At 43.4% G+C, this 16,193-nt stretch overlaps 1 protein-coding gene across 2 annotated transcripts in view; it reads left to right on the forward strand.

Annotated features, from left to right (window-relative positions):
• Positions 1-16,193, forward strand: part of COL9A1 (collagen type IX alpha 1 chain) — a 63,403-nt gene that overhangs the window by 39,645 nt on the left and 7,565 nt on the right. For both annotated transcript variants that reach the window (XM_079970430.1, XM_079970431.1), the window contains 7 exons: positions 3,837-3,890; positions 4,685-4,756; positions 10,472-10,507; positions 10,613-10,657; positions 11,957-11,989; positions 14,050-14,196; positions 14,373-14,427. In XM_079970430.1, the coding sequence (XP_079826556.1) occupies positions 3,837-3,890; positions 4,685-4,756; positions 10,472-10,507; positions 10,613-10,657; positions 11,957-11,989; positions 14,050-14,196; positions 14,373-14,427 (442 nt within the window). The remainder of the gene's footprint in view (positions 1-3,836; positions 3,891-4,684; positions 4,757-10,471; positions 10,508-10,612; positions 10,658-11,956; positions 11,990-14,049; positions 14,197-14,372; positions 14,428-16,193) is intronic.

The following is a 16,193-nucleotide window of genomic DNA, read 5'->3' on the forward strand; positions in this document are numbered from 1 at the left end:
TAAGAACAGTTTCAGGTTAAGAACGGACCTCCGGAACGAATTAAGTTCTTAACCCGAGGTACCACTGTACTTACTTGGAAGCTAGACTTCATTTCAATGGGGCCCACTCACAAGTAACTAAACTACTATAAGTTTACAGCCATGCAGCCCAGTATGGTTAACTTAGAAGCAAGTCCCATTATGGTCAATGGAGCTTCTTACTCCCAGAGAAGAGCGCCTAGGATTGCAGCCTTAGGGTCAAACTGCACATCATGCTTAATGCATGGCAGGCTGCTATTTCGCTTGCTTTTCTTAAATTAATTAAAGCTGCAACACCCCCCCAGTAGTTCTCAAGAGTGTAGCATGCAGGGAGGGTAGGTGTTTCTTTTCCCAGCATCCCCAAACTCAGTGTAGTTACAAAGTTTAGTAAAAAGTTCACATTCTATATTAAAAAGTCGTCCTTCTTGATTTCTTATTCTTCCAGTAAGTTTCACCATTTCTGCGTTTTTCATTAATTTTAGTTGCCAATCTTCTTTAGTTGGAACTGCTGCTTCTTTCCATCCCATCCCTGGGCATATACAGTGGTACCTCTGGTTACGAACTTAATTCGTTCCGGAGGTCCGTTCTAAACCTGAAATTGCTCTTAACTTGAGGCACCACTTTAGCTAATGGGGCCTCCTGCTGCCGCTGCACCGCCACCGTGCGATTTCTGTTCTCATCCTGAGATAAGTTTCTTAACCCGAGGTACTACTTCCGGGTTAGCGGAGTCTGTAACCCGAAGTGTTTGTAACCCGAGGTGTTTGTAGCCCAAGGTACCACTGTATCATTCTAGCTGCTGTGGTATCTTACAAAAATAATTTCCTTTGTTCTCTTGGTACCTCTGAACCCAAAATTCCTATAAAAAGTGTAGTTTGACTCCTAGTCTGCATGCATCTCCTCAACAACCTGATCAACAGAACTATCAACTTTCACCAAGTACTTGATCGGTACCTGGTTCATGGTAACATGATTGGCCAACTGCTTGAACCGCTATACTTCCACTTAATTTGCTATAGCTTCCTTCGGAGCATTAGAACCATCATCCCAATTGTTATGATCTGCTGCACAAGGGGAAAAGAACACGGATAAGATCAAGCCTTTGAATCCCTGTAATGGCACAAGTCAGGGTACTGCAATCTTACAGCCAAACTTCCTATATCTTAATGTTATAGATCAAAACGTATTAATAAAACATGTATTTCATTGTTCTTTTTACCAGTTGACTTGAAGCTTTGCTTCGCACACACATTATGGAAATTGGTCTATATGATTATTGCACTTCATTTCTGGTTAAAACCTTTGAAAGCTTTCCTTTTATGCTAAATTGCTCCAGAGTATCAAATTTTAAACTTCAAAGTGTCAGACATAATCAGTGATAATGCTTTTTTTAAAAAAAAGAATCAGCAGCAGTAGTGGTATAAGCAGATTATTTGTGCTCAGTTGGGCACAATGGCCCATTCTTGGCCTCACTCTGCCAGTCTTTGCCAGTTCTTTTCCTCCATTGTTTCCACTCTGTTATTTAGCAGAGATGCTATGTATGGATCAGATGTGCACCTTCCCCCAAAAGCAAAATGGCTGTGCTGTTAAAATGGAGATATTTTACAGTTCTTATGGACAATGTTGTTGTTGTTTAGACGTCTTAGTCGTGTTCAACTCTTCGTGACCCCATGAAACAGAGCATGAAAAAGCTTCTCCTTTTTTATGTCCATGGAGTTTTCTTGGCAAAATACTGGAGTGGTTTGCCAGTTCCTTCTCCAGGTGGATCACATTTAGTCTAAACTCTCGATTATGACCTGCCCATCTTGGGTGGCCCTGCGCGGCATAGCTCCTAGCTTCTTGGAGTTATCCAAGCCCCTTCAACACGACAAGGTGATGAAGGGGCTTTTGGACAATACAGTACTTCAGTTTGGACTTGGATGAGGCTTCACAGGAATGGGGCATCACCGTAGTGGGGCAGCTACCAAGAGCACCTCTCTGAGTACCTTCTCAAAGTTGGAAGGGACCACACTGATGGACTGAGTGCTCTTGCTTGAATTTAAAAAAATGTATTTAAAAAACAAAAGGCACATCAAATTGTGCCCAGAAAATGGAGGTTGAGGAGAGGGAGATAAACATATTCGTTTCCCATCTGTAAACAATAACTGGAAAGCCTACATGCATGCTTGCTATCCTGCATGTTCATCCTTCCTGGGATGTTCTCAGACCACTTTTCCTCTAAAGTGAAAAGCTCCAGATGTTGTAACCATTCCTGAAGTGAGGTGACCAGAATTTGGGTTGCACCATAGATGTGTACAATGCCGTTACGAAAACGGCAGTTTTGTTTTCAAACCTTTCCCTAAAGATTCCAAGACAAGCATTGTGATGCAGATGCATATCTAGATGTGCATTACCTCCTCATTGGCTGTGCAAGAAAAAGAACCGGGCCCTCTTCAGTAGGGCAGCTAGGTGTAGACTTTTGACACCTGAAGAACAGATGTTCAGATTTGGTGCCACAACATGGTTTGGTGCTATGCGAATGAACATGGAACACACTCATATGATCTCTCCTCATCTTGAGCATGGTGATCTCTCTGGTTTGTATTAAATTGAAGGAGAGAGCATAGAAGCCCAAGGGTTCTAGTAGCTGACTATACTTAGACCCTCACACCACGGGTTCACATTCATGTGAATTGTCAACCTGAAACAAGTTCACACGATGTGCAGCATTACAAAATGAGATTTTCCTAACTGAAACACGAAAAGATATGAGCATATAATAGATTTTTTTTTAAAAGCACATTAAACTGGAACTGCTAGCCTGAGCACCCTAATTTTCCCTACCGAAAATATTAGTTTTTTCAATTGCATATCTTATGGTGATAAACAGAAGAAGTGGTTTTCAACTTGTTCTAATTTTAATTATGTTCACGTGAATCTGCATCTAGAGGCATGCTCAATAATCATGTTACAAAAGTAACTAAATGGAGCTAAATTTGTGGAGAAGATTAATTAATTTTCTGGGTCACCTGAAGGTTTTTTCCAAGCCTTTCTAAAAGCTTCTCATGTTAATGACATAGGAATTTTATAGAAGCAGTGACTGGAAACCTACCCAGTTCTGAGTTCTTTTGATCCCTCCAGGATACTTAATTATTTTCCAGTAAGTTTCCTTGCTTTGCTTTGCTTGAAAAGCCATTTCATGCAATTTTGTGATGCGGCATAACATGTATTTCATATGTAGCTTCATCTTTTCATTGCTCCGCAACCTGTTGTGCTACAGTTTCCTTACGAGAATATTAACATGAAAGCTAGAATTACACTTACCCACAGTGTTTCATGTAAGTCAGTTCCGATGATGTATCACTGTTGTCAGATTATGCACACACTCATCTAACTGGTTAAAAGTGATACAATAAGAAAGTAATAAGAGCCTGCTGGATCAAGTCAGTGGACCATCTCGTCCAGCATCCTGTTCTCACAGTTGCCAAGGCGATGCCTCAAGGAAACTTGCAAGTAGAACATGGCCAGAAAAGCACTCTTACTACCCACAGTTTCCAGCAATTGGTATTTAACCATGGGAACCGAGCATCCTCTATGAAGAGATATTAGGCTGCTTATACCCGAAGAATCACACTTGAGCATATGAGCCGGTGCTTGTCCTTCCAAAGGAGATACATGTGTGTTTATGATGCAGAATGAAATGGTAGTATTAGAAGCTACCTTCTTCTAAGTCGGTATTTTGCTTTTAAGCTGACTATAAAAAAAATATTAAGCATTAATGAAACGATTCTTCATTTTGCTGCCGGAAAATGCTTTAACAATGCCTCCTTGTTTTCTCAAAGGGTAGCAGAGGTGAGCTGGGTCCTGCTGGCCCTCCAGGTCCGCCAGGTAAAATGGTAAGCAGCCAGTGTCTACTCCCATCAAATTCATTTTTATTTTTCCAAGAGCTTATGGTTTCCCCTTAGGATCCGTAGCAACCTAGCAGTTTATGCACGAAGCTGAAGATGAAACATGAATACGATCATTGTTGCCTTCCCTCTTCCCAGCTTGTGACTCTACTAAGACCCACATTTTCTTATTTGAATTCTGTAAAATTCTACTGGGAACACATCATTTTTAATGCAGTTCTGTGAGGAAGAAAAGTGGATATCTCTCTTTGTGTATTGCCTTAAGATGGTGAAGTTAGCTGTTGCTTGTGTTATTAATTTAAAAAGGAGCAGGAATAATGAAAGGCCATTTTTTTCTTTTTCCTTTCCTGCTAGCAGCTATCTGGCATTAATGACTACTGAGCGTGAATGCCTTCTTTGAAATGACTCAATCTTCATTTGCATGGTTTCTGCTCGAAGGGCAGCCTGGCTATTTGGGAACTGAAAGAGCTCCCTGTTAGAGAGGAATGCTCACACCATAGGGTTGAAGAATCACAGCATCCTCCTCCATAAAGGCACAAATATTTTAGCAGATGTATTAAAAGTCTAGGAACTGCTGTTTTCTGGCTGCAGTAGATTATAGCAAACTGTCAGCAACAATTTAGCAGAGTCTATGGTTCAGAAAGAAAGCACACAGCCGGCTGTTCTTATTACTCTCCATAGGGAAAGTGTAATGTGCTTCTCAGAGGCTGGGTTTCTTTATCAATGCTTCTTTTGTTTAGTCTAAAAATTACCCTAAGAATCTGCCATCTTTGTTTCCACAGGGTGGCGAAGGTGACATAGGCCTCCCAGGTTTACCTGGGCCTCCAGGATTGCCTGGTGCTAAAGGTGACAGGGTAAGTATATGATTTGCCATAAGGAATTGCTGCAGCTACTCTTGGTCTAATTATTTTCTGAAGCCACTTAAAGGGGGGAGGAGTTAAGAACTACCAATATTGCAGGGGTGGGGAATCTGGGAGCCTTCTCGACGTTGTTGGACTGTTAACTCAAGCCCATCCAACATGGCTCACGGTCAGGGATGACAGGTTGTAGTCCAAAATCTAGAGGGCAAAGGTATCCCTGCCTTGAATTGTTATGTATAGGTTTCTGCCCTCAGGTCTGTGAAAACTGTTGTGGTGTGTAGCCAACAAGTTCCTCAACACCACCACCAGCACACACACCTTGGTGTTTTTTTTTTACCCTTCACCTCACCTTTGCTGATATTCCTCATGATAGTACTGAAACTATCTTAATTGAAATCCTTACTTTAATTAAGGCCCCCACTTCCAGTCATGCTATGACCGACATAAAATTGAGCCTAAGGAGGGAAACTGTTCACCTTATTAGAACCGCAGTTCCATCCTACGCTGCTACTGCTTCATATAGGTGCCAATTCTATAGGGCTGAGGTCTCTTCAGTCTGCCCCGCCCCCCAAGTCTGCTGGGACAGGACTGAGCCCCCTCCCCAACCTTGCAGCAGTGGTCCTTGCTTGGCTAGTAGCAGGTCTTGCTGGGCCTCGCTTGGGTGGCAGTGGTCCTCGCTGGTCCTCTCGGGCGGCAGCAGGCCTCACTAGGCCTCCTGAAGTGCAGCGCTCAATGCAGAAGATGGCCCCTGCAATTTTGGATGGAACTCGGTGCCTCTGTACCCCTTTGATTGTTGCTAAGGGTTTTCCAGATTATTTCTGAGGTTTTTGTTTCCTGCTCATTAGAGTTCTCTCCCCTGTCCTTTCCCACTCAAGCCTCCAGTCTTTTCCTTTTGCACCCCTGGGTAATTTTAGCTTTCACATTCAAAGTCGCTGGTTGCTTAGTTAGCAAATTAAGGAAAAATCTTAGCTCTGACTTGATTGTCAAGAAGATCATTCTCTCTCTGTGGGAAAAGGCTTCTTAACTTCAGCTGTTCTGTCAATGAGCATTCATCATTATGGCATTAGCTTAGTTGGCAGAGTGCTATAGAATTCCAGAGCCATCAGTTCCGAGGAATTAACTCGGAAAGGGTTTATTCTCAAGGGAAGTCTAATTATAGGTAGTCTTTACCACTTGCTACTGATGCCTAGAGCTCTTCACTGTAGCTGTGCCTTCCCCATACTCATGTGATCTTCTCTATATTTAAAATGAAGTGTCTACTGGTGGATTATTTGATGGTCCAAAATACTAATAGCTACCATTAACAAAAACCATTCCTGCTGCATTCTAGAACTCAACATCAGCCTTAGAGTTTTTCCGAGTGTCCCTTAGCTGCAGTGCTTATTGCACTGAATGAAAATATGTTCCTGGACAAAATGAAGGGCACAATCCCTTTCACTCACGGAGAGCACCACACCTCAGGCCATTGGAGTAAATACTGTTCCAAGGCCACCCCCCCCCATGCACTTCATCTTGGGGAGTCCAATAGCCTGCTCTTTTCTAAGCCCTCGGGACATTGGTTACTTCCAGTCCTATTAGTAGTGGTAGTCTGTGCACTAGCGGGTGGAAGAAGAATGTGGCACTTTAGGTCCTCCATACATTGTGAATGGTTGAGTGTATTTCTGCAGCATGCCCAAGGTCATTCACCATGGTAGTGGCATGCATGCCCCGAGGTGGCTTAGTGAGGAGGGTGAAGTTCTAATAGATACCTTTGGGGCACCCTGCAGGTGTCTCTGTCTCCATGACAGGTGAATATAGTGTCCTTTTCCCACCAAGGTCTGCTTCAAACATGCCTTCTCAACCTTCCAACTTTCCCTTGGTTGTACAGTTGCTGCCCTGTCCATGTGACCCAAGGATCCGTGTATGCTGCTGTGGGGATTTTTGAATCTCCTTACGACTTGGATCCAAGAGGAATTCCAGAGTGGGTGCTTGTTGTGTGGTCCGCCAGAACCACCTAGGAAGGGGATACAAACACTCATCCTTTAAACACACAAGTAGGCACAGGTACTCACATTCTCACATGAAGATGGCCAAAAATGCAGATGTTTGACCTGAGGATTATACCTTGTCATCAACTCAGATGGCTCCATCTGTCATGGTAATATATTCAGTTATTCATGAAAATGGGTCCAAACCATTAGGGCAGACAGAAGTGAAACTTGAAGGAATACAAGAAGCGGTTTTATACTAAGCCAGGGCAACGTCCCATTTTTTATTTTTGCTTTTGTTGTAGAATGATATTTTCTATGAGGGGGCATGGTGGTGGTAAGTTGGCACAATTCAAACCCAGTGACAGGAGAGCCAGATTGGCTCCACCGGTGTATCTGCACTGCACTGAGCTTTCTGCTGCCACCTCTGTTCTGGTATACAGCAACGATTCAGAGTGAGGGAGGTCAGGTGATTGGCACTGCTGTAAATGTGTGGGGTGGGTGTAACTACATGACATAGGAAACATACTGGGTGAAACTGATAGAATATTAGTTACACAGAGGGTAGGTGGTAGCAGTGGCATAGTGGGGTGGCAGCACAGGGGCGGTTTCCTCAGGCGCAGAATTCTTAGGGGTGCAAAATTTCTGTGTCTTGTGCTGCCTCAATACAGTTGCATGCTTCTGTTTCTGGGCTCCATTGAAAATGGCTTCTCCGTGCAAACCAGGAAGTGACCTCTCCAAACAACGGAATGACTCTTATTTCCGCAATCTCCTGGGTGACTCAGACACTGTTAGGCAGTTGAATGTGCATGTGTACTCTGTCTATTTCCCTCCCTCCTCTCTCTTCTGTGTGGCCCCGGATACTGGCAACCCATGCTACACCACTGAATGGTAACCATATTTGGGGGGTGTATTTGTGCTGCATCCTGAAATTGGAAAAAACAGGCACAACACACTGTTTCCCTCCTAGCACTGCAGGATGTTGTGATGTCCCGACATGCAGAGCAATCCCATGGGAACAGTGCCTGGCCAGGTATTCTGACTTGGAAGTCTGAGGGTAGCCTGCTGTTGCAGTGGTACCCATGTCCACATTCTTGCCACATACTTATTCTTTTGGTTCTGCACAGTGGTGTTGTATAAAAGCACTGGCACTATTACTTTATTCTTAAATTGCAATAATACAAATGTACCTTGTATACATTCTGTAGAGGGAGTGCTGAATATTTGTATCTAGTTTGCTTCTGTTCTTCTTTCCTCTCATCTTTGTGCCTTCATGCTGCTCAGCAGGCATGATGCAATGTATGAAAGCCAAGAGAAATAAGAAGTGTAGATGAAAGAATATTGTGTGTGTGTTCAATATAAATATCTCCAAAATCTTTGGTGCATTCAAACACACACTCGGCAGCAGTAGTACCAGATTGTGAGGGGGCAAACTCTGTCTCATATATTAAGCCTTCCCATAAAGAAACATCTCTGTGTTTCAAAGGAGCACTCTGATTTGCAAAACATTTATTCAGAATTAAGTTATGCTGTTTCCATCATATTTACAATCTTGGATGAAAGTCTGCTTAGAAGAGCAGTCTCAATTAAAATTCTAATTTAATATTCTATCTATTGTTGGGTTTAATGGAAGTCCCTAGGTGTTTTTAAAATGAAAGCTGTTTTTCTAAAAAAAATAAGAAATCAAGAACAAAAATGGGAGATCTTCCTGATCTTGCAGAAATAGGTCTTGTGCAGGTAGAAAGGCTTGGCAGAAATTCAACAAGAGAAGCTTGTCCCACAGTAAAGATGGAGCAGTGGAAATCTTCACCAGCTGAATTTAATGTTGGCTGTGCAGCTATTTAATGTACTGGGGCCCTAGAAGAAGAAAGGTGGCAATCAACAATACCAAGTTTCATTAGCGGTAGCTTGAGAAATGGTTTGTTAAGGAAAAAAGTCAATGAACATGTCTCCTGGCAAGGAATTCTGAATATGAGAGGAAGAGGGAGGGAAGGAGAGGCAGCCTTGATGTGCAAATTAAAAATGTAAAGGATGGGATTCAGAGTGAGAGTTAAAATTTGCATTGAAAGGGCAGGAAAACTCATCAGTACACAAGATCATATCATTCAATGTGGAATAATTAACTGCCCCAACAGTGATGCATAGATACCTCTCAGTTACATTTTTCAAAGGTCTAAATGCCCCCAAATGCCTTGGAGTTAGGGGTTTCCAACTTCCTAAAATTGGGGAAACCACCCCTTGCAGGGGAAAAAGAGGAAATGACTCTTTTTATTATTATTTCAGGTCAAACACAGTTTTGCATTAGCCTTGTTTGGTGCCATGTTTTGTAAAGCAATTTCCATCAAGTACATGAACCACGATATACCAAGTAGATGGTCAGCCAAGGGTGTGAACCTGCTGCCCAGACCCCATTTAGCACAATTTTCCTGAGCCCTGAATTCCCAGGCACAAGCCATGTGGTTCTCTTGTCAACTACGGGAGAAGAAGGAATGGCCACAAGAGATTTCTGAGAGCATTAATCACCCACCTTGGCTGTCCCCATAACGCCACTTAGGCCCACACTTAAATTGAACTCTGTTTGTCATGCTGACAGCAAGAAGGAAGAGTTGAAATTGTCTGGTTATTGATTAGTGTTACCAGAAAAAAAGGAAAGCAGGAATAGTGTTATTTAAAGTCTGTCTCACTTCCAGCCCTGACTGAAACACTGGATTTCCTCAAGCCTCAGACATTGCTCCATTTCTGTTAATTTTTATTGCTGTTTTGGTTTTCTTTCTTTCATGTTAAAAAAATGTTTTTTTAAAGAATATTTTGGAAAATATTCATGGAATAAACTGTTATACATATATGGAGTAAACCACTTGCAGTGCAGTCATTTTCTAGCTAGCTCAAAGAACACATGAATCAAATAGATTATGATGTTCCCATTATTTACAGTGGTACTTCAGTTGTTGGACATAATCCGTCCCGGAAAACCGTTTGACTTCCGAAACATTTGACAACCAAGGTGCAATGGGCGGTTGGCAAATTCCATTGAGAAAATGGAGAAATGTGCCTCAAAAGCTGTTTGAATTTTGAGGTGCTTTCGAAAACGGAAGCATTCACTTCCGGGTTTTTGGCATTTGGGTTCCAAAACATTCGGCTTCCAAGATGCTTGAAAACCGAGCTTCCACTGTACTTAATTTGATAATTTAGATACCATTTAATACTGTAGTTTCTGTGTGGTGTACAATAAGGATATATCGTACATTATAGCACCAGTTAAAGTTAACCATAAGATCGGGGGTGGGGTGGGGACTTAAAATGGCTGCTGAATAGTCCTTCCCCTAAGCTTTGGAAATTCAACAAGATGGAGTTCCAAAATGCATCTTATCTTTCTGCCCCTATCATAAAGGCTTCCCATTTCACTTCAGTAGAGAGGATAGCTCCAGATACATAAAGAGACCCATATTGCCTCATCCATTTAATCAAATGGGGAATTTCCTTCCAAAGGGAGCTCTTTATGTGCAGCAGAACATAGACGTATGAATCCCTGCATCTAGGCAAGGGAATTTTAAACTTACTTATTCGCATGAGTACATTTATATATATATATTTATAAAATAAAATTATCAAATCATGGACAGCTTGTCTGTTAAATGCAAATCAATGCCTCACTGTTTAGGGCATTTTTAAACAGTGTCTACAGTAGCTAATTTTAAGTTAGTTTGTTTTTAAAATCATGTTATTTTTGTTTTGCGCATAGGGTTTGGTTGGTGAGCCAGGACCTAAAGGAGATCAAGTGAGTACACATATTCACATTGTCTCGTATGCTTCCAGCAAGGTTGAAATTATGGAAAATGCCTTATCCTTATTTATAAATAATATGCTTCTTGTTATAATATAGGGAGCTGCTGGTGGAGAAGGGGAGCCTGGACAAAGAGGCGATCTGGTAAGATCTTTTCACCTCATTCATTCTACACACTCAGCTTTAAAACTGGCAGGTGTTGTTTCATATATAACACAGACAAATGGGTCATGCAGCTTGCTGTTGAAAGAGCTGCACATTCCACGTGAACGAAAAAAGATAGCTCTGTAAACATTTGGGTAATATTATTGCATTTCTATATACACTCTCTAGGAAATTAAGTTCCGCTGAACTCAGCAGGGCTTATTCCTGAGTAGAAACTCATAGGACTGCACATTAAAAAAGGTAAAGGTACCCCTGCCCGTACGGGCCAGTCTTGACAGACTCTGGGGTTGTGCGCCCATCTCACTTAAGAGGCCAGGGGCCAGCGCTGTCCGGAGACACTTCCGGGTCACGTGGCCAGCGTGACATCGCTGTTCTGGCGAGCCAGAGCCGCACACAGAAATGCCGTTTACCTTCCCGCTGGTAAGCGGTCCCTATTTATCTACTTGCACCCGGAGGTGCTTTCGAACTGCTAGGTTGGCAGGCGCTGGGACCGAGCAGCGGGAGCGCACCCCGCCGCAGGGATTCGAACCGCCGACCTTTCGATCGGCAAGTCCTAGGCGCTGAGGCTTTAACCCACAGCGCCACCTGCGTCCCAGGACTGCACATTAGAGGAATACAAAATGTGATCTGATTGCTTTGCCTATTGCTCAACATTGGACATTCTACAGAGCAAATGCCACCACAGCTGACTACTTTGGATCGGTCTAGTGAGGCAGATAAGCCTCTGAGAACATTACCCACTTGTGTTCTCAGCTCTTCCTACCCCCATGCAACTTGACATTGTTGTGCCATATCAGAGGCAGGGCACAACCATTAGCGATGTAGTTACAGTTCAGAGGCAGTTTTAGAGTAGCACAACGTTTGGCCCTGCAGATATTGCTGAACTCCAGTTCCTAGCAGACCCAGCCAGGATGGCCTGTAGTCAGGGATGATGGGAATTGTGATCCAACAACATTTGGAGGGTAACAGGTTCGCCATCTCCACTCCAGAACATACTGAATCTTGAATGAGGCATCAAAATGTTCAACTACAGATAGTACCACTTTCATGAACAAAACCCCTCATTTTTTAAAAGAAGCCTTTTAAAAAAACAACAAAAAACCCTTTTCACCCTTTTACACTGCTTTTGTAAGTCTACATTTTAAGTACACCATGAGGTTTCCATTCCATTTTGAGTGATATCATTTCTTAAAATATTTAGAAAATAGTACAATATTCATTTTATTTAAAACTGCTTGCGCGTATGCCATCCTGACACAATTCATCTTGTTTTGTTAGGGCGACATGGGTTTGCCAGGCCCTAAAGGATCTGTAAGTATGATGAACTGCATTGTTACAGAAAATCAAAATCTTAATAAATCAGCAGAATATTTCAAACAAGGGGGTGGTTATTTAGCTTCGCAAATGGAGCTTCAATATTTAGTTCCCCAAGCAAGGAAGTTAAGGCAAATGTGATCCATCACTCATTGTTTTTATTCTAATGCTGTGGATTACTAGAGGGTTTCTTAGAGTGACAAATTTCACCTCTCAGTGTGTGGAGATGGAGGAGTTTGTGTGTTTTTGCGAAGAGGGGCAAACGAATGAGTCAGTGCGGAACTTCCCAGTTGTTGAGTAGAGCGATCCTTGTGAACTTAAATTTTTATACAGGTCATAATCCAGAGTTGAATATCTTCTATGCATCTCACACAGAAAAAAGACATTCAGTCTGGATGTAGAATTTGGCTGCTTAGTATCTAAATCCCCGCTCCTTTTACCAGAAGTAATTCCATAGCTTTCGTCCATGCTGAGACAGAGATTGGCAGAGGCCATGTTCAAACAATCCTATCTTGGTTTCCTAAGCCATGCCACGAAGGTGAACCCCGTGCACTTAATGCAGCCACTTTGCTTCTCCTTCCACATAAGCTGCAAAACAAGAAAGTCTTCAGTTAACCATAGTGTTACATCTGAACTGAGAAATCCTGTTTAATGTCTTCCAGACAAGCCAGGGATATCTTAACGATGTCCCAATAACCTGCCTTGCTTGGAAGCCATTTTCTGGTTCAGACTTAAATCGTAAACAGTACTGAACTGGAGACATCCAGACTTGCTTACCTACCCAAAGGAAGGAGTGAAGTACCTGGGTGGTGTCAGTTAATGATGCACCTATGGTCACAGGGCAGCTTGCCCAGAATCTCTGTTGCTATCTGAAAAGATGCAGCTTTGGCTATTGGTGGGCTGTGTGGACCTTGGACATGAACATAAACATGCTTACTTTTAAATAGGTTTTATTTCAAAATGATTGCGTGATTATCCCACTGTCTCAGTGATTCCTCAATGAAGTAATACAGAATACTATAAAAAGGAGTCTGCCAGCCCACACTATGCTAATAGGGGTCTTATGTAAAGTTTGGAATGCATTGATTGGAGAATATATAGGGTGCACTGAAATCTTGCAAATTAAAGTTCACCCCCAACTTCTTCAGTTTCCATATCCACCCAATAGATCATTGCAAGATCCTTACCACTTTTGTTATCATTCCAGGGATGAAAAGTTCTGCAACTAGTAACATTGGCGCCATATTTTTCTGTTTGTCTGAGAAGAGAAGTAGTTGTGATTAGTTTTCCCCTGCAGTGGTTTAGAGGCAGCCGTTTGCAAACACTTGTGTTACCAATTTCTAGGTTATCTAATATTTATTTCCGCTGCAGTTATATTTATAGAATACAAAAATGGGGGGGGGGGGAGAGAGATCTTAAAAGCACTTGTAGTTTATGGCCTCCTTGGTAGTTAAGCTGTTTTTTAAATATTTAATATATTCATAGGATTTGTGCAAAGGCAAAAGTTTAGAATTGCTTCAGGGATTCATATTGCTTAAGTAATGTATCACAGTGGAGGTGCCTGTGGGGGAAAGGGAAAGCAAATGCCACTTGCTATGCAGCAGACTCTTCCCTATGTGTTTATTTACTGCAGTGCATAAAAATGGTCCTCCTCTAAAAGAGATCAGGCTCTGCCGCCAAAAATAAAGGCAAACTCAAATCTACAGTCCCACATAAGGCTTGTTAAGTCTTTCCTCTTCAGCTGAAATTGCGAGATCTAGCAGGGAACCTTGTTCAGAATGGCAGGGTGCCATGGCAGCCATGTTAAAAAAAAGAAAAGAAAGATATATAACCATCTTCATTTTACTGAGCAGCCTTCCCAAGCACTGTGCCATCATTCAACAAAGTACAAATCTGCTAACGTCAACTCCTAGTTTTCCACTATGAATGTTGTGGGAGCCTGAGGAAGTACATGCAGCAGTTTACTGCTGTATTGAGATACCTGGAACAATGTGGAAGAGTAGCTCACTCTGCAAAAAAAGAAAGAAAGAAATCTGTTCACTTCCTGCCATCTTTAGGTTGGGAATCCTGGTGAACCTGGGTCACGTGGGCCTGAAGGAAGTCGTGGTTTGCCCGGTATAGAAGGATTACGTGGGCCCCCTGGACCTCGCGGTTTGCAAGGCCAACAAGGTGCAACCGGCCTGCCTGGCAGCCAGGGCCCAGCTGTAAGTAAGATATTCTTTTGCATGGCTATTTCTGTTACTGCAAGAATTATGAATGGGCTTGCAATCAAAATTGCAGGTGGCAATCTATTGCAGATCCCTGCAATCTGCTGGGACCATCTAAATTTTTTGCTGGACGCAATTCTGCCCACTGTTTACAGAATGCTTATTTGTTTCAGGGCAGAGAGCCAACCGATGCACACATTAAGCAGGTTTGCATGAGAGTTCTGCAAGGTAAATAAACCACGTTTCTGTTTGTGAACTCCCAATATGAGTTTTTTCAACCAAACACTAAACTTCATGGAGACAGCTTGAGGCCCTCAAGAGCTTGCATTTAGTGTGTCGCCTGCTTTCCCCCCCAGCAGCACAAGCTTTGGTGGCTGGCTGGCTGGAACCTCTGCTGATTTGGGTTTGAAAATGTCAGGGGTTCAGGAGCAGAGGCACAGGGAGGAGAGGAGATGGAGAGCGAGGGGGAGGAATCCGAGGGGAGCGTAGGAGAAGAGGACAGTGGACCGAGGGATTCCATGAGCCTCTCCAGCGAATCGGAAGATTCACAGAAGGGGGCGCCAGTGGCCAGGGGTAGGGGGTTCCCAAGGGGAACGCCCCAGGAGCAAGGGGGCAGCAGGGACTCCCAGAGCAGTAGTTGGAAATCAGGACCAGCTTCCCCACCAGAGCAGAGTGGGGGGGAAGAGTCCCAAGGATCGGGGCCAGTGCATTCCCCACCAGGGAGAGAAGATAAGGCAGGGCTGACCACACCTCCATCGGAGAGTCAGACAACGGAGGGGAGGTCAGATCCGGCCAGTATCCCGGAAGAGGGAAGCAGTGACAGAAGTAGTGTAACGGTCAGGAGGAAGGTCACTGGGTTGGCGCGAGAGGCAAGTTCAAATGTACAGGAGCGCGGGACAGCAGAGAGTGAGGATTGGGAACCGGGTCCTAAAGCCCGCCGGAGGGAGGGGGAGGAGCTAAGCGACTCAGCGTCGAAAGAGTCCAGAAAGGGCAATGCCCCAGCGGGCAGGAGGACCCAGAGGAGGAGAGAGCAGCGTAAAAGGTGGAGCCGGGCTAGGATCTTAAACTGGTGTCATAGGGGAGGAGACTCAGACGGTACTTCGCCGGTCTAGGCTTTAAGACGTAGAGCTGCGCGCTACGGCTTTGAAATGGAAACTAATCCTCAATAAAGACTTTTGTACATAACGACAGCCTAGCGTTGGTCCTCTGTGAGCTGGGACCTAGAGGCAGCTCTGACAGAAAACAACTGAAATTTGAAGTTTTTGAGTGGTGGGTTGTCTTGTGTGGTGGTGTTGGTTTTTGTTCTTATTGAAGATTCCCATTCAGAAAGAACAGTGTTCTAAGTCATCGGATTGGCTCCAACTTTTTATAGGGAACAAACGTTTAGATGTAGCTGTTGGCATGACTCTGGGCAGCAGGACAGGAAGGCACAACACCCAGTCAAAAAGAGGGTGAAGGGTGGAGAGAAGCTCCTGCATTCTCCACGACATTTTTCTCCTTTAACATGAAGGCTATTTTGGCCACAAGCAAAGCCATCAAAGGCAGCCTTTGCCAACCCAAAGCCCTCCAGATGATAACTCCCACCAGCCCCTGCCAGTACAACTGCCATCTCAATGCTATTGCTATAATTAACATGGATCATCAGCATTTTAAGCAAGATCATTTAGTTGCACTTTGTGGTGCTCAAGAAGTTGCTTTTGTAAAGCCTTAAAATAAGGTTGTAAGTGTCCGAAGTATGACGTGTCAAATAGACTGCGGTAGAACTCAGCTCCCCAATTGCAAACTTTGACATAGGATAAAACATGCTAAAGTATGGGCAGCTAATGAGAACTGTGTTCTGTCAGTCATCCGTGCGTGTAAATATTGCAATAGCATTGATTTTATTCTTGTTTTATAATTTGCTATATTTGTAGCTTTGAATTTATTGCGTCTGTGTCGGGGCGGAGGAAATCTGTGCCCTGCTGACAGTGGCTGCTGCCGAGGTCCTCTGGGAT

Source organism: Podarcis cretensis (genome assembly GCF_951804945.1).
Source record: "Podarcis cretensis genome assembly, chromosome: 3".
In the NCBI taxonomy this organism is placed as follows: domain Eukaryota; kingdom Metazoa; phylum Chordata; class Lepidosauria; order Squamata; family Lacertidae; genus Podarcis; species Podarcis cretensis.